General features: G+C 41.7%; 2 protein-coding genes and 1 non-coding gene across 7 annotated transcripts in view; 1 reads left to right on the plus strand and 2 right to left on the minus strand.

Moving 5' to 3' along the window:
- The window catches only part of RS1 (retinoschisin 1), a 32,479-nt gene extending 9,726 nt beyond the window's left edge, over positions 1 to 22,753 (plus strand). The window contains exons 4-6 of one of the 2 annotated variants that reach the window (XM_053917313.1): positions 6,650 to 6,791; positions 9,027 to 9,222; positions 22,692 to 22,753. In XM_053917313.1, the coding sequence (XP_053773288.1) occupies positions 6,650 to 6,791; positions 9,027 to 9,222; positions 22,692 to 22,736 (383 nt within the window). In that variant the 3' untranslated portion in view covers positions 22,737 to 22,753. Of the gene's footprint in view, positions 1 to 6,649; positions 6,792 to 9,026; positions 9,223 to 11,205; positions 13,524 to 22,691 lie in introns of those variants that run through there. The other variant, XM_045203250.3, reaches the window with a different exon arrangement.
- On the minus strand, positions 1,325 to 1,431 carry LOC112313415 (U6 spliceosomal RNA). The gene has a single exon (XR_002975689.1). It is a non-coding gene; the product is annotated as a U6 spliceosomal RNA (small nuclear RNA).
- A 978-nt stretch (positions 22,754 to 23,731) lies between the features above and the next one.
- Positions 23,732 to 26,566, minus strand: part of CDKL5 (cyclin dependent kinase like 5) — a 154,973-nt gene continuing 152,138 nt past the window's right edge. For all 4 annotated transcript variants that reach the window (XM_053917324.1, XM_053917322.1, XM_053917323.1 and 1 more), the window contains one exon: positions 23,732 to 24,145. In XM_053917324.1, the coding sequence (XP_053773299.1) occupies positions 23,759 to 24,145 (387 nt within the window). In that variant the 3' untranslated portion in view covers positions 23,732 to 23,758. The remainder of the gene's footprint in view (positions 24,146 to 26,566) is intronic.

Raw genomic sequence — 26,566 nt, forward strand, 5'->3', positions numbered from 1 at the left:
CTTGGGAAATGCCATGGAGCAGAACCCCCTTCCCACCCACAATGGCCAAGTTATATGAGTGAAAACTAAACCTTTGTTGTGGTAAGCCTCTGAAATTTCTGGGTGGTGTGTTCTGAAGCATAATATGGCCTTGCCTGACTAATGTGAATGCCTGCCTTCCTCTAAGGCAGGGAGAAGCAAACGTTGTCTGTAAAGGACCAGACAATAAGAATTTGTGGCTTTCTGGGTTGTGCTTTCTCAACTCCTCAATTCTGCCATTGTTGCTTGAAAAGCAGCCATAGACAATATGTAAATGCATGTTTACAAATGCCTGGCTGTGTGCCAATAAAACTTTATTTACAAAAACAGGCAGTGAACCATATTTGGCCCATGGGCCACAGTTTGCTGACTCCTGCTCTAAGGAGTTGTTATGAGGAATAAATTGGATGAGGCTTTTAAAGCATGTTATGCTGCTCTGGCAAATTGGACCTCCTTTTCCTCCTGCCTCCTAGGAGCTCACACTCTGACTTTCAGAGGCTGGGGCGGCCTGCAAATATTTCCAATGCTCAGTCGTTTCCAGGCTCAGAGTCTCTTTGGCATGAAACTGTCCTTGCCACCCCTCTCCAGGGTTACATAGTGCCAAGTAAAGTCATTCACTTTACATAATCGCTTAATAATAGCTCTGGGAGAGACAGGTTTGTGTGTGTGCCTGTGAGCTTCTCTTCATTATTTCATTAAATTTGCATTAAAATAGCTAATTGTCGGGGAGAGAAGGAGGGAGTCTACAATGGCTTTTATTGCCTCCGTTTTTCCTATTTACTGAAGGAGTAGGAAGTCGTTCTGAACTAAGTGTCATGGAAGGGCACAGTGGGGTCCCCATAAGTGAGGAGAGCAGTAAGTGCTGTTTAGTTCCATGGGCTTTTCCCACTGGACAGGAACTCCTGCAGCCATTTGTGTTGGTAGATCTGCCCAGTAAATAATGAAGCACCCTCCTAATAATCCATTTAGAATCCCACCCTCTTTTATCACTTGCCTATTATGTGCCAGACACTGATGGACAGACAAAAATGAAGGCATTGTCTCCACCCTGGAGGAGTTTACCATTTAGTGAAAACAAATGTTCTCTTCACTAGAGATAGGAGGCCTATTGGAATTCCATCCCAAGGAAGTTCGTTCTTAGAAGAAATGGAAAAGAGATTATTTATGTGGATTGGATTCATTGACCCAATCAACTGTGAAGCTGAAGAGGGCCTTGTGTTTGAGGAATGTGAAGACGACCCTGGTCCCCCAAACTATCTCTCCTACACAGTTACCATGAACTGGAACTTCTTCTTCTTCTTTTTTTTTTTATATGGAACGCTTCATGAATTTGGGTGTCCTCCTTGCGCAGGGGCCATGCTAATCTTCTCTGTATCGTTCCAATTTTAGTATATGTGCTGCCGAAGCGAGCACTGAACTGGAACTTCTGAAATCAGAAATTTTTTGGCTTACCTGTTCTCTCACCACTGGGTTGGTTTGTTTGTTCATTGGTGTTAATTGTTTTTTCCATGAAAGATGATTCAGGGCAGCAGGACTAACCACAACCTTCCAGAAGTCACTTGCCCATCAGTGCCTCACACCCTTATTGGAACTTCAAGAATGGTGGTCAGTGTCCATGGCCCCTGTGATTCAAAGCTTCCTGCAAACTCTGATTTAGGAGGGAAGAAGAGCCTAGAAAGTACAGAAGGACAGGAAGGTCATTCATAGCTCCCAGGTACACACTGGTTCTTAACTACCTAAGGGCTCCACTCAAAGAGCAGAAGGCTAGGTGCATTATGGCCTCCTAATCTTCATCTTAACACTATTAAAAATACTAAAAGGTCTGTCTTCTCCACCTTTGAGCCAAGATTACCTTGGCACACCCAGAGACAGGAATAGGTTAGGGAAGGTATCAAAGAATAAGAAATCCAATGACTCCATGCTTTACTTTTATTCCAGATTCTATATTTTTATATTATATTAAATTATATATTCTATTCTCCTGTAACTATTACAGAACATATCCAAGTCTAATATATGTACATAATACTCATGTCTTTCTTGACAAGAATGTCCCTGAACTGTCTTTATGTCCCTTTAGGTTAATATCTTTTATAAGCATTTCTGGCCTATATGCCTAGAAATTGAGAAATTACTGAATAAGAAAGGCTAATATGTTAAGCATCCATAGTCTGGATTAGGCACATTGTGAATACACTTTTTTCCATCTAATTATCAAATCATTGCTCAGAAGAGCCACTGGTGCCACAGAAGATGCAGGTTTGTCCTTTAGAGTGAAATGAGTATAGACATGGGCCAGTGGGACTTCTCTGGGCCAGTCAACTTCTACTTCCTCCTTCAGCTCACTGCTTCCTGATTCTGCCATTTTTTCTGCTCATCCCCAGTGGCCACCCAAGAGGGGGTGATGATGTTTGTTCATCCATCCCTTCTTCATTCATCCATCTGATCAATATCTATACAGTGCCTAGAATGTGCGGGCATTCTGCTGGGCTCAGAGGATGGAATAGTGAGCAAGACAGACCAAGCTGCTGACAATTACATGATCACAGGAGAAGGGATAAGTGGCAGGTGCAGGGTGCCTGGAAAGGCAGCACCTGGAATTCTTTACCCAGTTCAGGGTGGGCAGGGAAAGTGGGTGGAGATCTGAAGGATGAGTAGAGGTGAAAGGGGAAAAAGAGAGGACAGGATTGTCACAGGCAGAGGGAACAGCCTCAAGGGAAGACCTCCCAGCCTGCATGAGGACCTGAAGGGAACTCAGCCAGGACCATGGAAGGAGGAGGAAGAGCAGGGGAAAGGAGGAGTCAGGAAAAAATAAAGAAACCTGAGTGTATTTCACTCCACAGCATGCAGGGCACAAGAGATGGTACATTTTCTACTTTTCCCAGTTCAAAAAACCCCAGTTTGAGTCTTCTTTGTTATGGCCTGTGAAGAGTCTAAAGACAGGCTTGTGGAAGGTCTTTCATCTCCCCTTTGGACTACATGAACCCCTCATGGGCTTGCAAGGGCTGTCTTGGACAAGGCTTAGACCCAGGCTGGGTGGTAGACTCTCTACCCAACCCACAGCCCTACTCCAAGTTCAATATCTACTCCCTCTCAACCAGACTCAGTCCTGGGGACCTTCCAGAGTTTCCTGGGGTGTCCAGAGCTCAGGACTCCCAGGCCCCATCCCTGGTCCAGCCTCGTCAGAGGAACCTCATCAGAGGAGCCACTTCCTTGTTGAGCTGAGGCCCTTACCATGAGCTCCCCTCCCCACCCCACTTCCCGCCCACCCAGCAAGCATCAAAGCCTAGAGCCCTTGTCCATGTCCTCCTCTGGGACAATCAGCTGATTCCTTTTGAGGCCTAGACCTTCCAAATGCACAAGCCTGGAAGACACTATGTTGCCAACAGTCTTTTCTCTCAAGTCATACACACACACAGATGCACACACTGCTTATTCCATCCCAGGGCAAGGAGAACCCAAACATTTAGAAACATGAAGCTGGCTTCCTTCTCAAAGAGATGATGGGGGCAGGACAGAGTGGGATAGAGGGGTGTTAGATTTCTTCTCTAGTGACTGTTCAATAGAAAAGTAAACATGCAAAACTCAAGAAGACATCAATACATTCTCACAACTTCGTCCTATTCTACCAATATGAACTGCTGCTTTGGGGCCAGACACTACAGGCCGTATGCTCTACAAATGTTATTTCACGTAATCCCACAGCAACTTTATGGAGGCAGGTTCTGGTGTTATGTTGTTTACACAGAAATGTTAAGCAGCTTGCCTAAACTCATGCAGAGGGAGAATGGGATTCAGTCCCAGCTTTCATTGGCTCTAAGCTTGCAATCTTGATCTTGGATGCCCATTACAATGACCTGAAGCTTTACCTCATGCCCATGTCCTGCCCCAGACCAATGACATCAGAACCTCTGGGGGTGCGGCCCGAACATCACTTCTGCAATTCCTCAGGTGATGCCCAGGCTGAGACCTGTCGGAGAGTCTCTGCTCTGTGCCCTGGACCAAACCACCAGGTTTCTGGATTAGCAGCTGTGTAGCTGGAGGTATCAATGTCTGATACAGGAGCACTGGACAGGGGCAGGCTTGGGGCTTGGACACTGAAGGGCTCAGTTTTGGCTACATCGTTATAAAGCATCTTTGGATCACCCATATGGAAAATAGTCAGAGGGCCTGGTAGTCAGGCATTGGCTCCCAGATGCTTGCGGAAACCATGGAGATGGTGAGATCATCACCTCCCCTGGAGACTGTGGGCAAGATCTATGTCTGGACAAGCTCTCACAGGCCTCCAAGGCCATTGGCACTGGCCAGGTCCCTGAATATCTACAGCCCACTCATTTTTTTTAATTGATTTGAGAGAGAGAGAGAGAGAGAGAGAGAGAGAAACATCGATTGATTCTTGTATGTGCCATGACCGGGAGTAGGGGATCAAACCTGCAACCATGTTGTATCAGAACAATGCTCTAACCATTTGAGCTACCTGGCAGGGCACACCCCACTCTTAACTGTTAGATGGGATAATTGGTAAAAGGTGAAAGATGTATACGATCTGAAGAGAAACCAGAGTATTAGATGGGATAATTGGGAAGAAATGGAAAAAGAGATATGAAGGGGAACAGAGAAAGATCAAAATGCCAAGAATAAAGTTCTGGGAGAGGTGGTGATGGCTTTTCTTTCCTTTCTGTCTCCTTCCTCCAAGCTGGTGGCCCTGGAGCAAGGAAAGGGAGGTTCTAGATAGAGGGAACTTAGAGGCATCCAGAGTTACAATTTAAGTGACCACCAAGGCCCAACTGAAATCCAGCATTCTGACAGTAGGGCCTTGCCCCACTATCTGGTGGCACGAGTTTGTCTTCTAGGTCAGAGGAGGGTGGAGGAACACCCAAGGCCACAGGCACTAGGCCCTCTGAATCCGTCAGCCAACAAAATGCCTTCCCTGGCAGGCCAAGGTTTCCACAGTGCACTTTGAAAGTGTGCTTCTTACAAATTAGCCACTCTGGGGGTGGAACCCTAGAACCTCATTTTTAATATGCCCCTTTAATGATTTAGCCACACAAGGCATGAACATGTAGCCCATAAAGCGTCCATGTTCCCTCTCCCAGGAATGGACATTTTAATAGGTGCCCAAAGCATTGAGTACTTAATGCTGTCCCCTCATTCCCAGCCTCACTGAGCTACAGCTGCTGGTGGGAGTTTGACCTGGGTTTTTTTTTTTTTTTTTTTTTTTTTTTTTTTTGTGCATTGGGTATAAAGGTATTTAAGCCTCTCTGGCCACAGGCCGGAAGCTGTCCTTTTCTCTTCAGTCTCTGGGGACAGAGTATGGCTGTCCCTACAGGCATTCTGGAGCCGCAGGATGGCAATCAAGCTTTTGCATGTTTCATTCAGTTTTACAAAGTTCCGAAAATTATTCTCTACAAAGACCTCAGCTTTCATTTTACTGTGGAAGGTGATAATGCCCCAGTAAATACATTCAGCTCTTCGATATGAAGGCAAATTTATATATAAAAAATTATTTGATTTACATTACTTGAAGTTTATCATTCACAATTGGAAAACTAGGAGAATGTATTTGCATAAGGTTATCACTTGTTTTCTATAGAAATTCTGGTAGAAACTGGGTTTGGTTATAAATAAGAGGTCCCCTCAATAGTGGCTTAGTGAATTAGCTTTGTTTTGACTAATTGTAAAAACACTAGGGGTTAGGGATGTGCTTAGCAATATCAGGGCTGAGATCTCTGTAGTTCTCTTAGCCTTACCTGCATGGCGCAAGATGGCTACTGCTGCAGCAGGCATTAGGTCTTCCTTCTAGGCAAGAGTTAAAAAGAAGGGGCGAACAAAACCTGATCAGAAATCCCCAGCAGACATCCTCATATCTCACTGGTCAGAAATTGTGTCATGTGACTTCTAACTGCATGAAAGGCTGGCAAAGATTGTTTTTTTAGCTGGCAACATCTGCTCCCAACAAAATTAGGGTTCTTTAGTCAAAAAGAAGAGGATAATGGATACTGGGTTGGCAATTGGCAATCTCTGACCAGGTATACCAACACTAAATGTGAGAGGAAATACATGAGAAGCAGCAGACAATTAACATCTGAGAATGAGCTTTAGCAATTCTTATTTGGGAAAAGCAGTTCCTTTCAACTGTTCTTTATTCAACAGGCACATTTCACCTTTTTTTTTTTTTACTTCCTTTAGACTAGTGAGAACACTGCAATTTACAAGTGGAAAGGCAGTCTCAATATATAATTGCCCTTCTTGTCTGTCGCCATTGTTTTTTTTCTCTATAATTGCCTTCATATGCTGCCCGAGGACAATTAGGGACCCTGATGTCATCATACAGGATGGCCAAATCTGTGTTAATGAGAAAAATAAAGAGTATGACATTTAAGTATGATCTTTCACTGCAAACCTCTTGGTTTTTAGGTCTCTATGTTTGCGGAGGAGGTGAACTATTTCTCATCCACCCCTCCCAGCCATAGAACCACTTTCTCTGCTTTTACAAATGTCATGAGTCTCTGTGACAATTCCTTTTCTTCATCTTCAAAGGGAAGGTTTGATTTCTCATTTCAGTCATGTGTTTGTTGGGTATTGTGATGCAATATGAGTGTTTCAATACACATTGTTTTTCCTTTCCCAGAATGCCCCTATCACAAGCCCCTAGGTTTCGAATCAGGAGAGGTTACACAAGACCAGATCACCTGCTCCAACCCTGAGCAGTATGTGGGCTGGTATTCGTCATGGACTGCCAACAAAGCCCGGCTCAACAGTCAAGGCTTTGGGTAAGCAGGGCTGGTGGCTCAGATGATTTTTTTCCATGTAATTTGAAAAAGTAGGTCTCTGTAAAAAATGAGTGACACAGAATGCACTTAGTTATTCAACAAATATAGACTGAATACCTTCCACATGCCAAGGATTGTGGATACAGCACTAAATAAGGAGGGTAAGGTCCTGGCCTTTAAGAAGCACACAGTTTAGAGGGGTAAAAAGATTCTAAAGCACATAATCACACAACTGATCACTTTGTGTTATGTGTGCTGCAGAGGAGATGGAGAAGAAAGACCTGGTCCATTTGAAGCACCAGGGAAGGGCTTTCCAAGGAAAAGATATATAACGTGAGACTTATAGTTGGCCAGGGGAGGAGGGTGGGCACAGGATACAGCAGATGCAAAGGCCCTGAGTAGGAAAGACCCCTTAAGGGCATGGATGGGGACCATAAAGATGGCCATTAAAGTTAGAGCACAGGTGAGGTAAAGCTGAAGAGGCAAACAGAAGTCAGATCATGCAGGGCCTTTTAAGTCACACAAAGGATTGTGGTCCTCATTTTATGGATCATGGGAGGCCCCTGAAAGTGCATTAGTTAGAACACAGGTTTGTGCTGCTGTAACAAAGAACCCCAAAGTACAAAGACTTAAACAACATAGTGGTGTTTCCTGCTCATCTAAACATTTCATTAGGTGTCTAGGGTTGTTACGGAAGCTGGATGCTATCAGGGGTCCAGACTCTACCTTGTTCTGTCGTCCTTAACATGGAGCTTCCATCTTGGGACCCAAGACAGCTGCTCTAGCTTCCACTGTCACATCCACATTCTAGTCAGTAGGGAGAAAAGGAGAGCAGAGTGCACACACTTTTTCTTTAAGGATTCAGACATAATCCTTTTGGCCACTTCTGTCCATATCTCACTGACCAGGATTTAGTCAGATGGCCCCACCTAGCTGCAAGGAAGACTAGGAAATGTGATCTAAGCTTGGTAGCCATTTGCCCAGCTGAAACTTAGGAGTTCTATTACTAAACGGAGATGAGAAGAGGCTATTGGGAGACAATTAGCAGACTCTGTCAGAGAAACATTTGAAGTTGGGGAGTATTACAATCAGATCTGCGTTAAGAGAAAAATCTTCTGGCTCCTGTGAGGAGAGCTGTTAAGTTCAGGACAAGAGTAAGTAATCCAGGGATACTAGTTAAACTGTGATGGCAGTCCTGGCAACAATGCAGGGCAAGAGTGGTGGCAGCAAAATGGAGAGAAGTAAATGACTTTGAGAGACACTTGGAGATGGAGTCCATAGATGGGTTGGCTGTTTGAGGTGACAGCACAGAAGGGACCAAGGATGGCTCTCAGATTGCTGGTATGAAGACCTGGGAATACAGGGGTCACATTCAGAGAGATGACTAGTGGAAGGAGGGGTTGGGGTGGTGATAATTCAGAACTCACTTTGGGACTTGTTTCATTTAAGATGATCCAAGGCATCTGGGAAAAGCTGGCTAGTTAGCAATTGATTCCTGGGATTTGGAATTTAGAAAAGGCTTGGGATAGAAGTAGAAAGTCAGAGTTACCCGAGAAGCAAGTCTGGAATTAGAAGAGAAAGCAGCCAAGAACTGAGTTCCAAGAAGCTAATTAATATGCAATAAAAAGTGGGGGAGCTATAGGTTTCCATGATTTATGAGGGATATAGCTAAAAAACAAATCATTTCCATCAAGGTTGGTTAGTTTGTAATTGTCAAAAGCCCTCTCAGAGACACTCAACAGTGTTCTGCACATGGTAGACACTCCCTATAAGCCACGCATGACAGCACCTGAAGGAGATGCAGATATGTATGGAGAATGAAATTAAAGAAAAACAAAAGAAAGGTTCATGATGAAAGAAACATCAGGACAGACTAATGAAAAGGGAAGGGGCTGGTGGGCGCAATAACCATGCATTAAAGAAAGACATGCTCAATCACGCCCCAAAGTTGATTTCAGCTACACTTGAATGGATTTCTTTGACAAGTTAGTTGAATGTCACAATTTTTCCTTGGGTGGTGGAGGTGCAGGGAGAGAGAAAATGGTGCAACTATCACAGAAGCTGGGCACTACTTGTTGGAGACTAGCCTCTGGGTGCTTCATGGATTGCAGCTCAGCCCAAGATTAGCAGGGGCTGGCTCTTCAGGTGCTGGCATCCCCTGAAAAGATAGAGCTTCCAGGCTCTTTGAGGCACTCACGGGGAAAGGCTCCTGGTGATTTTGTGTGTCCCCGGCAGGTGCGCCTGGCTCTCCAAGTTCCAGGATAGCAGTCAGTGGTTACAGATAGATCTGAAGGAGGTCAAGGTGATTTCGGGGATCCTCACCCAGGGTCGCTGTGACATTGATGAATGGATGACCAAATACAGCGTGCAGTATAGGACCGATGAGAGCCTGAACTGGATTTACTATAAGGACCAGACTGGAAACAACCGGGTAAGTTCGGCGTACCCCAAACCACCTTAGCTCACACCCTGGGACTCTCCTCCTGCCATTGTCCCTATGTTCCTGTTGCCACCTTCCATCAGAGCACTGACACCAAGAGAGGTGTCTTTCTTGTTGTATCCCTGATGCCTAGAAGTTTGTGAATGAGTGCCACTCTTGCATGCAAAAGAAACCTTTTGTCTGAATTTTCATATCAGCATATAGTTGCTTGAATAATCAAAACCAGCCATTTGGACTATTCCAAACTCACTGAATCATTGAACACTTTGTTGCATAGGTCTGACTTGATCTATTATTACTGATACAGGTAAGTCCTGGTTCATCAATATAGATATGGCCTCTCCTTACTATTGATTGAGACCGACAGCTGGAAAGCTCTTGACAACTGAGCAAGTTAGCCACTAAACTACAGAAATGTTTAAAACGACTCCAGCAGTGCATACACAAATGGCCCTTAAAACCTTTATAAGGCAGTAATTTCTGAGCACCAAGACCCAGCTCTTGTTCACTATAGACTGAACACAACAGGCTCTCTATCTATATCTAATCTATATCTATTTATATATCTATACCTATAGATATAAATAATGTAGATTTATGATAAACTAAAAATTTACTAGCTATTTGGAAATGTTAACTGCCCTTTCGCCTGTGAGGACTTCCTCTAGCTAATTTGGGTATTTCAACAGGTTAAGTAGACATGTACAGCAGAAAGCCCAAAGGCTTTGTACTACTCTCTGATGGCAATTTATACAGCAAGACATTCATGGGTTGAGATTTTAAGGAGTCTGAACACAATAGATAAAACCAACTTGACACTTGGACATTTTATTCTATTTTTGTTGTTATTGACTTTTCAAAAAGATATGGCAATTCTTTTCAAGCACTGTGTTTGTGAAGGTCTTGATGGTTCTTTGCAAAGAATCACTACACTCGGGTACTTCTGCAATGTGGCAGAGCCTGTTCCATCCTCCCTCTTCACCTGGCTCCTGACTTGAATAGGTTCAAGGGCAAACAGCTTAGATAAAGGGATGTGGGGTGTTGTTATTGGGATGAAAGGTAAGATCATGGGTGGGTGAGGCCCATGCAGCAGTCAGATATATTTTGAAGGTAATACCAGAAGGGAATGAAATGTGCCGGTGTCATCGGGCAGAACATTATGACTCTGGAAAGAATGAAAAGAATTTCTTTGGAAATACAGCCAAACACCCACTGCACCTTTTGTTTTACCCACTGAATCATGCATGTTATATCCTGAAAACAACAAAACAAGCCCTTGTTTGATCTTCTCTGGACACTGACCTCCTCCTTTGAGAATCTTCCTTCTACTTTGTCTTTTTCTTTAAAAAAACATTTCCAAGTGTAAAAGGTACTTGCCATTTGCCATTTGTATCAATGTAGAGACACACCATTAAGCTTTAGTTCACAACTGCAGAACCAATTCACAAGTTTTTACCTGAGCCCCACATTAGATACCTTTGGAACATGAGAACATTCCTTTTGTGTGATGTGATCCTTTTCAAAATTATTCAAAATCCAAAGGATTAAAACACAAAATTGGTGATAAGAATCAAGAGGCATTAAAAAAAAATCAGTGCCATCCAAAAGAACTGCCTGTGATAATGGAAGTGTTATCTGCAGTGTCCAATGTGGCAGCCATCAATCACTTCAATCATACGTGGCTAGTGTGACTGAGGAAGTGAAAAGTCATTTAAATTTAAATAACCACATGTATTTACTGGCTACCATACTAGACAATGCAGTTCTAGATGTCCCCAGACTCAGGGTGGCCTGGAGGGTATAGGTGGTAACAACCACTCAAGGTCAGATTTTGTGGGGCATCTGCAAATTCTCTGTAGTTTAAACACTTTCTGAGATTTTCCAGTTACAAGTTGGGGTCAGCTCTAGACAAGGATCAGACTTCCTTTTCCCATCCCTGGTGTGACAGTGATAGGCTTTCACCCTTCTCTTTAGGTTTTCTATGGAAACTCAGACAGAACCTCCACAGTCCAGAACCTGCTGCGGCCCCCCATCATTTCCCGCTTTATCCGACTGATCCCGCTGGGCTGGCATGTCCGCATTGCCATCCGGATGGAGCTGCTGGAGTGTGTCAGCAAGTGCACCTGATGCCTGCACAGCTCAGCTCCTGCCATGGATAGAGGGTGCAGAGTAGTCCACGGTGCCGGGGGGAGGGGGAGGGGGGGACTCTGACACACCACCCTGACAAATGGGGGCTACATTTACAAGCTCTCTTCAATGCAGAGCTGGGTAGAGAATATTTCTTTCTTTCTTTCTGTTTTTTAAGATATAGTTTCCAATTTCAATGAGAAAAATAAAAGAAAAATGAACATATTCCCTACTCAGGGCCAAAGAAAATAAGAACAAAGAAAATGTCCCTAAAAACAACTTTCATACAAAAGCTTAAGTTAGCAGGGGTAATTTGCTGCTGTTTTCTTGCTTTTTTTTGGGTTTTTTTTTTTTGTCACAGTGACACTGTAAAAGGTGCAGTCCCAGAGGAACACAAAGCAGCCCTGATAATTTCTTTTGCTTTACTATATTCAAAACAGGAACATAATGCTTCATAAAGCATGGCTTTGAATGCAAAGGGGGAGCAAGCTTGCAGTTTCTCTTAGCTAAGTTTTCATTAAATCATGGCCATTTAGGACTGTACAGCACCAGGTACACAAAGTGAAAGGTTTCGGGGTGTTTGGGTGGTGGAGATGAGTACAGTGGATGTGAGCCCGTGTCCCTTTCTCTTGAGAGCCACACATGACCAAAGACGCCAGGTAGGAAGGCCTCACCTGCTGAGCTTTTACCCCTATGCTCACAGAGACTGGGGGTTCCAGAGCTCTCCTTACATGCAGCTCCATGCTATATGACCCATTCAGGTAAATTATCCTAGGCTGTGGTCACTATTTAGGTGAATTCACAGGGCAGGCTACACGAGTAAGCAAAGTATTCCTGAATTTAGAAACTCCAAATGGCCAGAACACATCAGAATTTCCCTTTATCTATGGCTGATTTTCAACAAGCTTAACACTTTGAAAACAGTTGGCCCAAGAGGTATCACTGGCTACGTGGAGGAGGCCCATTAGCTTTGTATGAAGTGGTCAGGACCTATGTCCTAAGAAGGGAAGTGTGGCTGCACCCCTGGTGAACCTACCTTCCAACTTCTACTGCCTTGCCTTGCAACACACAAACCTGCCTGTTCCTAATGCTGCAACCTCCTTGGGAAGGAACAGGCCTGGAACAGGCCTGGCCTTCCCCTCCTGGAGAAGCTCATTAAGCAGGGAGCTTGGGGAAAAACAGTTTAAGTTTCCCTTGTCATTTGTAGCTTGGCCTGAGTTTCAGGTCCTTCCCAGGGAAAGGCTAACGACACAGTGAGTGGGCAGCAGAGGATGTGAAAGTAGAAACTGAGAGGGGGTGGAATCCGAGGATGGGGACCCTCCAACAAGACTGCAGATTACCCTGGCCCCGATGCACTGCGGCCTTTGCTAGCAGCTCATTTCTCTGAGTTACTGTTTTCAAATGCCAAGTCAAGCAACTGGGCATCACATTCACCTTGTCTGTGAGTGGGAAGCCTCCCCAAATCCCCCAATCTCTTCCCTGGTGTTGTTGGGCTTCGTAGAACAACTTCATATTTAACCCAGCCTCTTTCTACTCCCCATGCTGTATACTTGAACCTGGAAAAATGCTTTTCCCTGTGCTATCTTCTCTCAAATATAAACAAATCAATTCAGGGTGGGGGAAAAAAATCCTTCTTTGGTCTTAGAATACATGCACAAAGGAATTTTGAAAAGAATGCCAGATTGGACACCCTGAGAAGGAAAGTTGAATGAACTTTTATCATGATGTGTATTGTCAGAGAAAAACCTAAAAGTTCAGGTCCTCTACAATTGGCACTCCAGGTACAGGAGCAAAGTCAAATTACGGGACAAAAAGAATGAAATAGAGGCAGAAAAAAAGGTTCTCCAAATAATTGTTCATGTTGGAAATTTTTGTCTGGTAACAGCTTTATTGAGATGGAGTTCACATACCATACAAATATCACCCATTTAAAGTATACAATTCAATGACTTCTAGTTTATTCAGAATTGAGCAATCATTATCACAATTGATTTTTCAAAAATTTCATCACCCCCAAAGAAACCCCACATCCATTAGCTATCACTGGCCCCCCCAACCCACTTGCCCATCCCAGCCTTATGCAACCACTGATCTATTTCTGTCTCTGTAGCCTATTCTGGACATTTCTTATAAATGGAATCATACACGATATGTGGTCTTTTCTGTTTGGATTCTTTTCCTTAGCAGTGTTTTCAAGGTTTGTTCATGTTGTAGCGGGTTTCAATACTTCATTCCTTTTTATGGCAGACTACATTCCATTGTATGGGTAGACCACATTATACTATTCATTCATCCGTTGATAGACATGTGGATTATTTCCATGCTTTTGGCTATTATAAATAATGTTGCTATGAACAAGTGTGCATAACTTTTGGTATAGATATGTTTTTATTTATCTTGGGTATACACCTAGGAGGTGAATTGCTAGGTCACATGGTAACCCTGTTTTAACTTTTGAGAAACTGTCAGACAATTTTCTAAAGTGGCTGTACCATTTTACACTCAAACCGGCAGTCTAATTTCTCTACACTTATCTTTTTGATTATAGCCATCCTGGGGTGTATGAAGTAGTATCTCATTGTGGTTTTGATTTGCATTTCCCCATGATAAATGATGCTAAGCATCTTTTTGTGTGTTTACTGGCCCTCTGTATACTTCTTTGGAAAAATGTCTATTCAGATCCTTTGCCCATTTTAAAATTAGGCTGTTTTTTTAATTACTGAGTTGTAAGAGTTCTTTATTTTAGATACGATTCCCTTATCAGACATAGGATCCACAAATATTTTCTTATTCCGTGGGTTATCTTTTTACTTTCTTGAGGGAGTCCTTTGAAACATACATTTTAAATTTTTGATGAGGTTCAATATTTTTTCTCTTCTGTTGCTGTACTTTTGGTGTCATATCTGAGAAACCATTGCCAAATCCACATAATAAAGATTCACTCCTATGTTTTCTTCCAAGAGTTTTATAGTTTTAGCTCTTACATTTAGATCTTTGATCCATTTTGAGTTAATTTTTATATGTGGTATGAGATAGGGGTCCAACTTCATTCTTTGCATGTGAATATTCGCTTTTCCCAGCATCATTTGTTGAAAAAAACTATTCTTTCCCCATTGAATGGCCTTGGCATCCTTATTGAAAAAAAATCAACTGATATAAAGATGGAAGCTTATTTCTAGACATTCAATCTGTTCCATTGATCTATATGACTATCCTTACATCAGCACCACACTGTTTTAATTATTGTAGCTTTGTAGTAAGTTTTGAAATTAGAACATGTGACTCCTTCAACTTTGTTCTTCTTCAAGATTGTTATGGCTATTCTGAGTCCCCTGAATTTCCATATGAATTTTAGGGTCAACTTCTCAATTTTTGCAAAGAAGCCAGCTGAGATTTAACACTGGAAATTGCTCAGTACTTCAGAATTTAATAAACAGTGAGATACTGAAATCCATAAAATGTTTATCTGCAGGTAATTTGTTTACATCAGCATATGATTTTTTTACTTCATTGAATTCATGACAGATGTATAAAAAAAAACTTTCACTGAGGGACATCTGAAACCTAACAGAATTTTGCTATTAAACACATGAACTATGTTCGCAGTATTATTTCTTTTGTGGGGGAACTTTCAATTAAAAATATATATATGGACAACAGTGTGGTGATTCCTAGGGGAGGGGGGTATAAAGGGACTAAATGGTAATGAAAAAATATACAATAAAAATTAAATTAAAAAAACAATAAAAATATATATAGTATAGCAAGAATTCATTCTGTTTCCTTATGTTAACATGTTTACTTTTATTTTCAGAAATGCTAGAGTGTGGTCTGTACTTGGAGATTTTTTTTAACTGTGGTAAAAAAAAATACATAACATATTGCAGGAGATTTTAAAACAACTAAATTAAATGCTATGAACAAAAAAAAACGTAGAAGTGTTGCCAAGATAAAGAAAAAAGTCTGAGCTGATTTTGGTATTCAGTGTGGGAGGAGGTTACTTGGACAAAGCAAAGGTATTTCAAAGTAAAGATGCCACTATGAATCTAGTCCTGGAACCCAGAAGATTGCACATTTAAAGTGAACCTTTGAGCAGATGCTGCCAGGAGCCCATCTTTTTGTCTATCTGGAATGCGATTGCTAAGGCCTGCCTACAAATGTACAGCTGTAAGGCTGTTGCTTCCCCGGTGACCCAAGAGTAGCTCCAAGCTATAAGTAACTTCAAGTTACAATGGTTCTTAACCTGGACAATTTTACAGGACAGATGTGAAGATCAAATAGGATAAATATATCCAATGTGCTTAATGAACTCTCCATTAATGGCAGTCAAGATGCATTGACATTCCTTTTCAACTTCATAGGGTTGCCAACTGGGGCACAAAAACTAGCAATAATGTTGTAATAGCTAGCACTTATTGAGAGTCTACCAAGTACTTTGAAGGTTATCTCATCAAATCCTCACAACCACCTTGTGAGGTATGTACCATTATGATTATTTCTATTTAAAGATAAGGAAACAGGCATAGGAAACTTAAGTAACTTGCCTAAAGCCACACAAGATGTAGGATTCCACTCAAGCAATTTGACTCTACATCCTGGCTTTTAACCACTTCACCAGTCTCTGGACCTCTAGTGACTTATTTCAATGAAATGTTCTGTTCTCAAATTAAATCAATTACCAGCTGCTGGGAGATGGGAGGAAAGGTGGTACACAAATCACCCATGTATGAATCCCATGTCAGTTTCTACACATGGAAACACTGTTTAGTAGTGTTGAAGGGCAGGCTTTACAGTGAACATACTCAGCTCCAAATCCTAGCTGGCTACCTCGGGCAACTTAATGTAAAGTCCACAGGCCTCAGTTTCGTCATCTACAAAATGGGGATACAACCCATTTCATTGTGCTGTTGTGAAAAGTAAATGTAACAATAAAACATTTGGCATTGTACCCAGCCTGGAGCAAAGAAGTTGGTGACACAGGGCTTATAAGAATGTCAAGCATTGGGTTTTAGCTGCTGTCCTTTGTTTAGAAAGATGAAGAAAGAGAATATTTAGATATGGTATCACAAAATTTAAGTTCTTTCCTCCCTGATGGAGCATTTACTCAGTAGGTCTTCTTATCTTTAAAGACAGAAGTGAAAGCCTAGAACAGGTTAGTAAATCTGGTGCCTGGCCCATTTTTGTAACTAGTATTACTGGAACACAGACACACCCATCATTTACAAATGCTGCCTTTGCACTACAATGGCAAAGTTGAGTAGTCAGAGACCCTATGGCTCACAGAGACTCAAATATTTACTATTTGGCCCTTGACAGAAAAGTTTGCCAACCCCTTGCTCTACAACACAAAGAAATCCCTATTAAGCTGTCCATCTTGGCTTTCGCCATGGCACTGAGCAGGAGGCTAGCATCTCTTCCCATCCTCCCCGACCCACCAAGTGAACATGCAAAGGAGACAACACTCATGTGTAAAAGAAACCAGTTTTCAAAATGCCAGAAGGGGAAAAAAGCTTTATAAATACAAAAAAATTATCAACATCATTAAATAACAGGATTTGTCCTGTTTTACATTAATTTCGGTCCCTTAAACTGATTCCAACTTCAAAGGCCCATTATCCCTCATTTGAATTCCAACAAATCTTTACAAAGAAGGAATGAACTGCAGAGCTGCTTGCTATTCAACCTGGAGGGACAACAGTGCTCAAGACTGGGATGGCCTGGCAATCACATCAGTCAGTGCAAAATCTGCATTTTATTAAAGACATTTGGGAATATCCATTCAAAAATACATTGTGCTCAGTAAAAATTAACCATTTCATGCTGATAATTAAGGTTACCACGGAATAGATATTTGTATACTATTTACAGCAATGATATAAATTTTACAGAAGTTTAGAATGGATACATGCCAGAAAAAACTTGATAAGATGTACCAACACATGATACAAAGAGTTATATAAACACTTTACAAATGGTTCATAATTAGCTTGTGAGGAATTTAAATATTCAACACTTTAAATTCAGTTTGGATTCAAAAATTAAAAAGGTTAACACCACAGCACACCCTTGCCACAGTAAAAAGTATGGAATTACACTTTGCATTATGGATTTATAAAGTCTGTGCAATTAAGAATTTCCACTGATTCTTCAACTACCACAAATTTGGATGTTACATCATTCTGGCTTATCCCTATTTTTGTTTTCATGCATGAGCGGGGTTCTCAAAGTCACCCTGCCCTATGTCTTCCCAGATACTGCCTTCAAACTTCCTAGACATTGAAGCAGCTCAGAATAGTCTTCTAACTATACACAGAATAACTACCTGAATTCAAAATGGCACAAAAGCAATTCTTGGAGATAGGAATTAGGGGCCACTATTTTGTACAGTTTAATTGTTTATGTTAATCAATCCAAGTTTACAGTGAGAATTGACTTCTTGCAATCACAGCATTACCCCTCCAGCATGACTCCATCAGTGAGCAAGGAGGAAACAAGGAGAGGGAAATAGACTGAGAGGACTACATATAATCAATCGTATATCTCTAGTGAAAATGGATTTTGTACAAACTTTGCTTTCCACTTTGGAAAACCTAAGCCATTGTGGAGAACTTCCAAGTTCTCCAGAAGGAACAGCATCTTTTTTTTCTTGACCCTCTGAATGCTTTGTAACTGGAGCTTTTGACAACTCTGGTGATAAACACTTTAATCCCTTAACAGGGACAAAAGTCAAGGCATCTACCTTTTCTATTCTTGGGTTTCGTCTGATTAACCCTGAAGCAGAACACTAGGACAAGCTTGTCTATGCCTGAAATGAATCACATCAGGCTTTTGGGAAAGTACAATCCCAAACCAAAAGAGGTCCTGAGGAATTCTTAGCAGTCTGTCAAAATGGAGGGGATGGAGGAACAGATAAGGCCTCTTTCTCCCTGATACTCTGTGCTGGAAGAGTAGCAAACAAGGCAACTTCTAACCTGCATACAACACGGAGACCAATTTTTTTTCAGATTCCAAAGGAGGATCAAAATATGATCCAAGGATCAAATGGGATTCAGAGAGCTTAACCTTGTAGGTAATGAAGGGCCTTAGAAGTGAAACTGGTTTCACTGATGCAGCTCTCTGGCCCTAGAAATCCAAACGTGCAACTATTACAATTTTTTTTTCTGGCAAAACAAAAAGACAAACCTCCCTCAAATTTGGGAGTGAACAGTTAATGAATGAAAATACAAGGCAGGTTGTGATCATATTTAATAGCCTATAGGAAATACACAGAAAGGCAGGTCAGTGCCCGGAGTGGAAGAAGGTAGAATCAGGACCAGGCCTAACGCTGATGAATTAACAAAGCACTATGGGAAATGAATATTCATGTAGTAACTGACTTGGCACAAAAGTTTATGATCTTTTATAATACATTCAATTAAAAGAAGAAGAAATAGAATAGATCAGGGCAGCAGGCCCAGAGTTTCCTAGCCACCTTGTTTTCACCACATTGTGTGTATACAGACAGATGAGGGACTTGTCCCATCACAGCTTCATTTTCTTGTATTTATTCATGGTTTCTGAGACAGAATTTTTTACCCAGCTGAATCAGACCTCAAGATATTCTATATCTCAGCTGGTCAAGATGCAAAAGGAATACATCAGAACCACTTACAAGTTTTTGTTTTGTAAGTTGGCCCTTTAAGTCTCTGAGAGCATCTTCTTGTGAGATTCTGGCCCTGGGGATTAGCGACAGGACACGCAACATTTGTACTGTCTTCTCTGCTGCCCCTTTTAAAGAAACCATTTGGTTTTAACTGTAAATATGTTTTCTCTGCCTACACACTTTATTAGTGATGAACTGAAGAAGGTAAGGAAATAGTTCAGTATTTTCTGACTTGGTTCAGTGTATCATATACCACATTCCCAGTTCACAAAGTATGAGTCTGTGGATCTTAGTACTCACATGGAGCTCAACATCCCACTATAATGCAGGAAGTAACGAACTTCTAGATATAAAAGCAGTGCTCTCCAGAAGAAAATGTTCTGATGAGGAGAGAATATGCAGGTTTCTGAGTCCCAGATGAGCTCTAGGAATATGTTGCAATGAGCAATTGCCCTTGCTGAAAGTTGGGTCACCACCAGGACCTAGGTGAACACAAATAAACAGTGCTTTCTATGCACTTGAAAAGTAATCCTCTGGCCTTTAAAAAAAGCTGTACACTTATGAGTCATTCTCAATACATAGCTAGAAGAAAATAAATGGCTTTTTTCCTTATTTACTCTAAAAACTAGTTTAAGAAGTGAGGATACTATGACGTTAACTAAGAGGAGGTGGGACGGGAAAATGGGCTAGCATTTCCTAGAGAAGTCCACTAATTTTCAGATTAGGAACATGCTAAACTGGCTAACTCTACAACCACAACATACTTTATAATACATGATGTGACTAGAAACTAACCAGCATAGCTCTGAGCTTAGAATGAAAGTACAACTGCCTATGGTGAGACTTAAAGCAGGTCTGAAAACAGATATGACTAAAGCGTACAGCACAAATACTCCTATAACAGCCACATCACAACCACCAATACAGAGATTTTTGCTTCTAATCAGTCTGTCATGTGCCAATATTTGTAAAGAGCTATTAAATGACTTAAATTAAAAACAAAGACATTTTCTTCTGGGAGACACAGCTAAAAGCCATGGATGCCTTTGAGCAGTTGGTAAAAATCACGCCAATCTGCCAGGCTGCTGCTCACTTCTAAATATAAGCATCATGGCTCTATGAAAGATTTTCTAAGGATGCTGACCTAGAATTTAAGCTCTCAAACACCTATAAAGTAACTCTGGTCTCCTCCTAAAGGATGCACCTTTTAGCAGGCCCAAGACAATAGAAACAAACAATAGGATTCCAGGGATTTGAAAATAGTGGTAGAAGATTCTTTAAAGAATGAGATGCTGAAGAATTCATACCTGCAGTTTCCTAGCCTGGAGAGACAAGGACAGAGCCCAGCTCTGTAGACTGATGGAATCCAGTAGTGCAGGGTTCTCATCCACAACACTACTGACCTTTGGGGCTGGATCATTTTGGTTTGTGGGGGATCCTGTTCATGTAGGATGTGTAGCAGCACCCATGGCCTCTACTAACTACATGCCAGTAGCACCCCACCACACCCAATTGTAACAACCTAACATGTCTCCTGACATAGCCAAATGTTGCTGGAGGCAGAATCGGCCCTGGTTGAGAACCACTGCTGTACAGACAGCTCACTTGAGCCCCTCAGTATTGAGTACTTTTGGTCTGGAGCTCTGGAGAGAGGCTAAACCTCAGATTAGACAAAGCAAGATTCAGTGAAAGTTCATTTAGAACTTCTGAGGAGAAAAAAATGAGGACGGTGGTAAAGCAAAAGTAGAAAAACAGCGAAGCAGAGTTTCTTTCCAAAAGGACATCAGTGATACTTCCATAAAACAAAGTAACTCATAAGCCATTATTCAACCTTTTTATTCTTTAGGAAGTTAGGGCAGATAACAACACAGATGTCATAAGAATTTCCCTTCCTAAAGAAAATGCAAGCTTTTGTGATTTTAAATCAAGTCCTTATCATGGGTGGCAATCTCTGTCAGATGGATAGTTCATCGACAGAGGAGAATAACGGTTAAAAGGTAAGAGAGGGCCCATTAGACTTGAGAGGAAACTTGACTATTCCCATTCCCCTGTGCAAGAAGGAAAAGCATTATACCTGCTGGAAATGCAGATTGAAGTTCACTTTACAGATCACTAAGGTCAATGAAAAGTCAGAATGGACAAAAGCTGGGGAGAGGATAAAAGAGCTACCTCAAAAACACGAGTTGAAAACACTGTAGATATTTTCTGGCTCAAATCTGGGAATGTACGAAAAGTATGTATTGACTCTTCATCAGTTAGGTTTACTTTGCTCTAGGTAGAAGGCAATTATTCTAGCCCTTCTTTGAAGAACCATCAGAAATAGAAATGATCTGCAAACATCTGAGATCCCAGTGTTAACAAGGATGAAAACATGGGAAACCAGCCGCTAGGTGACAACGAGCCTCAAATGCCACAGCATGGCAATGTGACTGCGCAGTTCCTAAGCGCACAGCACAGTGAGAAGTCTTTCCAGAGGAAAAAAAAATGTAGTTTCTGGTTTGCAAGGGGGGAAATACAAGGTACAGATCTAGTATGAAAAAGAAGAGTTATACACCCTTTTATAGTCAATAGTATCCAGGCAAAAACTGCTAAGGGTCCACATCACTTATATAACTGAGCAGCTGCCTGGGAAAAGCCAGAATTCAGAGCTACTCGAACAGTACTGAACTGGTAAAAGGAACAAGATATAAAAAGAACCAAAGAGCATGCAAACTATTGGTCTGAATCAAATAGTTTCAATGATAGTACCCAGTTGAGTTTCATTTTAGTGCCTATTACATTTATTAAATTAAATAAAAAGCACCTTAAAATGACCTCTATATATAATCAATACACATCATTATACTAGTTATATAAAAATGCATTATGCACACAATTTAAGCTTCAAAGAAACTAAGACTTTCTCTTTATAATTTTCATAAACATCAGAGCTATGATTCTCAAAATTGTGGGGGAGGGGGAACAGTAACAGCACATTTCAGTTACAGCTGACTTGATTCAGGGGCTGATACTCTCAGAATCCTGGGACAAGTAATAAATACTGAGACATTATGTCTTTGAGGAATGGGAGGGAATCTTTAAAAATATTGTTGCTAGGAGACTACTTCCAAAAATCTAATGCTCTTGATGGATGATGGTGTTGAGTGGTCTCTGTCAAGGATGGCCCAGGGACACAGGGCTATAACCTTTGTTGGCCAAAGGCCTTGATGACACTTGGAAGGAACTTGGGAGTTGAAGGAGATCAAATGAGGGAAAGATAAGTCCTGTTCTGACCATGCGCGTGTGTGTACGTGTGTGTGTATAACCTTGTTATATGTGTACAGTCCCAAGAAGACAATGTGGATATAGCAATTTTCTCTACATCTAGAATTGCTTCAGGAGCCTTTTAAATATCTTGGAAAGAGAAATAACAAAGGAAGTATTCAGAAACAGAAATGCCACACATGTATCTCATGCCCCCACCCCTACCCCCACCCCCACCCCCACCCCCACCAAGAGTCTCTGGTACATTGCACAGGATTCAGGAGCACAGAGCTGGTCTGCCAGATCTGCAGACAGGGGCCTCTTACAACCTCGCAACTAGGAATGTTCACTGGCAAATCTTTGGTCAACGCTCTATACTAATGCTAAGTAGAAGAGCACATTCTCTCTACAAAGACCCATAAGTAAGCCTGGACCTGTTCTCCCTTAGGTGCAAGGAATGTCCCCTGGACACGAAGAGGAGCCAACTGTGTGAGGACAGAGACGAGGCCTGCAGGAGTTCTAACTGGCCTAGCCTACTTTCTTCCTCTGTGGGTTCGGAAGGAGATGCTACATCCCGTCTGCTACCAAGGAGCATGTCTAGAGGCTACTGCTGTGGCCTAAAAGTTGAGCAAGGTTCCTACTGTTACAGTCACATATCGCCACAAGTCAACTCCCTTGATTAGAAGTATAATACTCACTTCATATTACAAATGTATAAAAATATGGCAGAGTGTCATAACGATACTTTCTTTAAGTGATTATATTTATAAAACAGACAGATATTTATCATATATATATTTATATATAGAATAAAATACTCCTGATGCAATATATAAATGTTACTGTTTAGTTTTTATAGAAACTACTGTAGCTGTCCCACTGCTTCACAATGTTCCAAACAGCTCAAAATAACTTTACATTTAACATAAAAGGTATGATTATAACAGTACAATATTAATTAATTATAAATAAATGTTACAAATCCTATCAAATATGGAACTTTAGAAAACAATTTAAGACATACAGTTAGTTCATCTGCTAACCCTTCAAAGGGATACTCTTGGATTACAATAAACCCCACATTTAGTCTAGGCAGAAAAAAAATCTGTGATGAGGGCATCGGTCAACACGGATTTTTCTTTCCCTTGCAGTGCCAGAACATGTCCTGGCTTTCCCAAGTTCAGCAGGGACTGCACTACAGCTGGAATGTACGGGGGAGAAACTGGCAAGAATGTCTTCTTCCTCAATGGCACACTCTATCCATTCTCACACAAGACCCGTGGAGATGGGGATCCCTAAGGAACTCCTGCAGCTCTAAGATCCCTGACTAGCATTTGTGGCTGTGAGGAGCCAGATGGCTCCACACATACAATATTGCACACACCTTCATAAAGCTGAAAATACTGGCTTACCACCCTGGCCCAGCCCATTTCCCACCCCACCCTATAAGCCCAGTCCCTCCCCTCCCCTCCCCTCCCAACTGGCTTGTCCCCTGACCCCAGCCCCAAGCACACATTACAAGGCTGTCTCTTTTAAATCATTCAGATTTGGCATTCGAGACCGATTTGTTCTGTTATAAGGGTGCCCATTTGGCCCACTCTTGGCTCCCAGCTGTTCAGAGTAGGAAGGCCCTTCTGTGGCACTGCGGGTCACAGAGGACACGTGCCAACCAGGGTCCATCTGACCTGGCAGCTGAAGGGCTGGCCTGCCCTTTGGCGTGGGCTCCTGTCGGATGTTACTGGTCCCACCAGAGGCCTGGCTCAGGGAGTGAATTCGAATTTCTGAGAAGGCATTTTTGACTTGCTGAGCTGCTAAAGGCTGGAAGCGGGGATCCGCAGCAGCCGGGTGATTGGAAGCTGAAGAGAGATGCAACAGCTTGCGCAGTGATTTTAACGGCTGGCTCTGGAAGACAAGATGAGAGTGTGTGTAAGGCAGACTGGAGAGCTGGGAGGAAAGGAGCAGATCAGAGATGACTGCAGGGAACTGGGAAGAGTGGGCCCTGTGGGGAAGGAGGGTCTAGTCCAGCCTTATCTGTTCTTTTGTTCTTTTCCAGACAAGACTGATGTTATTTTTCTTTAATGAAAAGGCTTAAAATCCAGATAGGAAATCTGGAGCTGGTGTGGTGGCTGGTTAAAGGCTTAGGCCCCTTCTATCTGGCTGCATCCCACCTTTAGAGGGGAGGAGGAAGCAAAAGAAGTGATATGACTCTCCCTTTTGAGAATATTTCCCAATAGCACCACAGGAAGCTGGCACTTTTATTTCAGTAGCCATGGCTCAGCCACATGACCAAATCTAGCTGCAAAAGAGACACTGAAAAAATGTTATGTTCCAATTAGGTAGCAATACATTCAGCTAAAGTTTATATATCCTCCCTTTTTTGTTTTTAGCTTTTTATTTGTTTTTACATTAAAATTTTTTTCAATTGCAGTTTACATTTAACATTATTTTGTATTCGTTTCAGGTATGCAGCATAGTGGTTAGATAATCAAATATTTACAAAGTGTTTATTCCCCTGTTCTTATCTCCCCAATTTCCTTTCCCTTGACACTGCGAAACCAAATGTTTCCTTTCTGTCCTTTTACTTTTTTGGTTTTGGGGTTTTTTAAAAAATTTTTTGAGGGGGGAGGGTAAGATTTGGGCATTAAAAATGCAAAGCCCAGAGAAACGAGCAAAAGCCCTGCAGACTCTATGGTACAATTCACTCACAGGAGGCCTTGGATTCCTAACATGGGCTCCCAGTTGCCCTGCCTGTCTGCTGTGTGGCTGGGGGACTGCACTGTGAAGCAGAAGGCAGAGTCCTGGAAGCCATATGCCATGTGGGCTCCTCACTGGTGACACAGGGCTCACTCTCCTCTCCTCTATGCTGGGTGTGATGAGGGTCACCATCAGAAGGGCCTTGTGAAAGCACCCTGAAATTCAAGGCCCCCCTCAGAACACCATTGGCTGCCAATCTTCAAGGCCCATGCTTTTAAGGGCTCAGTAAAGTTTTAATAAAATGCTGATGATACCCAGAAACACTACAAGATTTGATGTAACACAGTACTGAAGTCCAAGAGAAACTGCTCAAGAACTGACTCAAGTGGAAATTGCTCCTAGGGAAGCATCCTCCATGGCCATTCCAAAGTCTGTCCAGGAAAGCTCTGTGGTCCCCATGGGAGGTGGCATAGCACACTGCGCACACACTGTAAATGCTCAAAAGTGTGTTGTTGTTGTTGTTTAAATGAAATTGATATAATAACACAATGAAATTTCTGGTGATTTTCATAGCCCTGACCACATGTAAGTATTGAGCAATTATAGTCGACCCTTGAACAACATGGGTTTGAACTGCGTGGATCCACTTATACATGGATTTTTTTAAAACAAATACCTGTACTATTTTCCATCTGTGGTTGGGAGTCTGCAGATGCAGATGGCTAACTGTATGCATCGATTTATACTATCTTTATATAAAGGACTTGAGCATCCACGGGTTTTGGTATCCACAGGGGGTCCTGGAACCAATCGCCGGCAGATATCAAGAGACAACTTAAGTTTTGGGGGAGTTCAAAGTTAAAAGCTGATTTTTGACTGTGCAAGGGGTCGGTGTCCCTTAACCCTGACGTTGTTAAAGAGTCAATAATGCAATAATATGGGTTCAGCTAGAGATACAAAGTTACCTGAAAAGAAAGAGCTTTTTAGACAAAAGAAGTGGTTATACAAAGAAGGCTCTAAAGCCCTGTACTATTCTTTTTGAGTTTGGGAATAGGACATCAGGTCCACACTCAGAGACTTGTGCTCTTCATTTGTATACGTATCCAATAACTTGGATATCTGGTTCTCTATATCTCCTCTGCCCTCCTCCCCCAGCCTATATTAATTATGTTAGAAGCAAAAAATATAAATGGTTGAGCAAATACAGTCAAAATTTGGACAACTTCCAGCAGCTCTAAGTAATAGCTTACAATTATATAGTAAACAGTAAACCTATAAAAATATAGATTCTCTTCCTCCAAATCACAAGTAACCCTACAGACTCAAAAACTCATGAGGGTTGTCAGAAATTATAGGGAGGAATAGTGGATTTATAAAAGAGTGAATGTGATTTAAAAAAAAAGTTAGATTATGTTACTATGCTCATTACGGGATACTGAAAAGACATAATATTTTTAAATTTCCAATCAAAACAGTTGTTTAAAGGAGATAAACCTCAGTTACCTGAAAAATTTATGGATATGGTTTTTGCTTCTTCCCCCATTATGACAGAGAAATGTGATTATACATACTGTCTAATATGTACTTCCTAATCCAACAGTTTGCCTCTTTTCTATCAAAAATAGTATG

This window comes from Desmodus rotundus, chromosome X (genome assembly GCF_022682495.2).
Source record: "Desmodus rotundus isolate HL8 chromosome X, HLdesRot8A.1, whole genome shotgun sequence".
Lineage (NCBI taxonomy): Eukaryota > Metazoa > Chordata > Mammalia > Chiroptera > Phyllostomidae > Desmodus > Desmodus rotundus.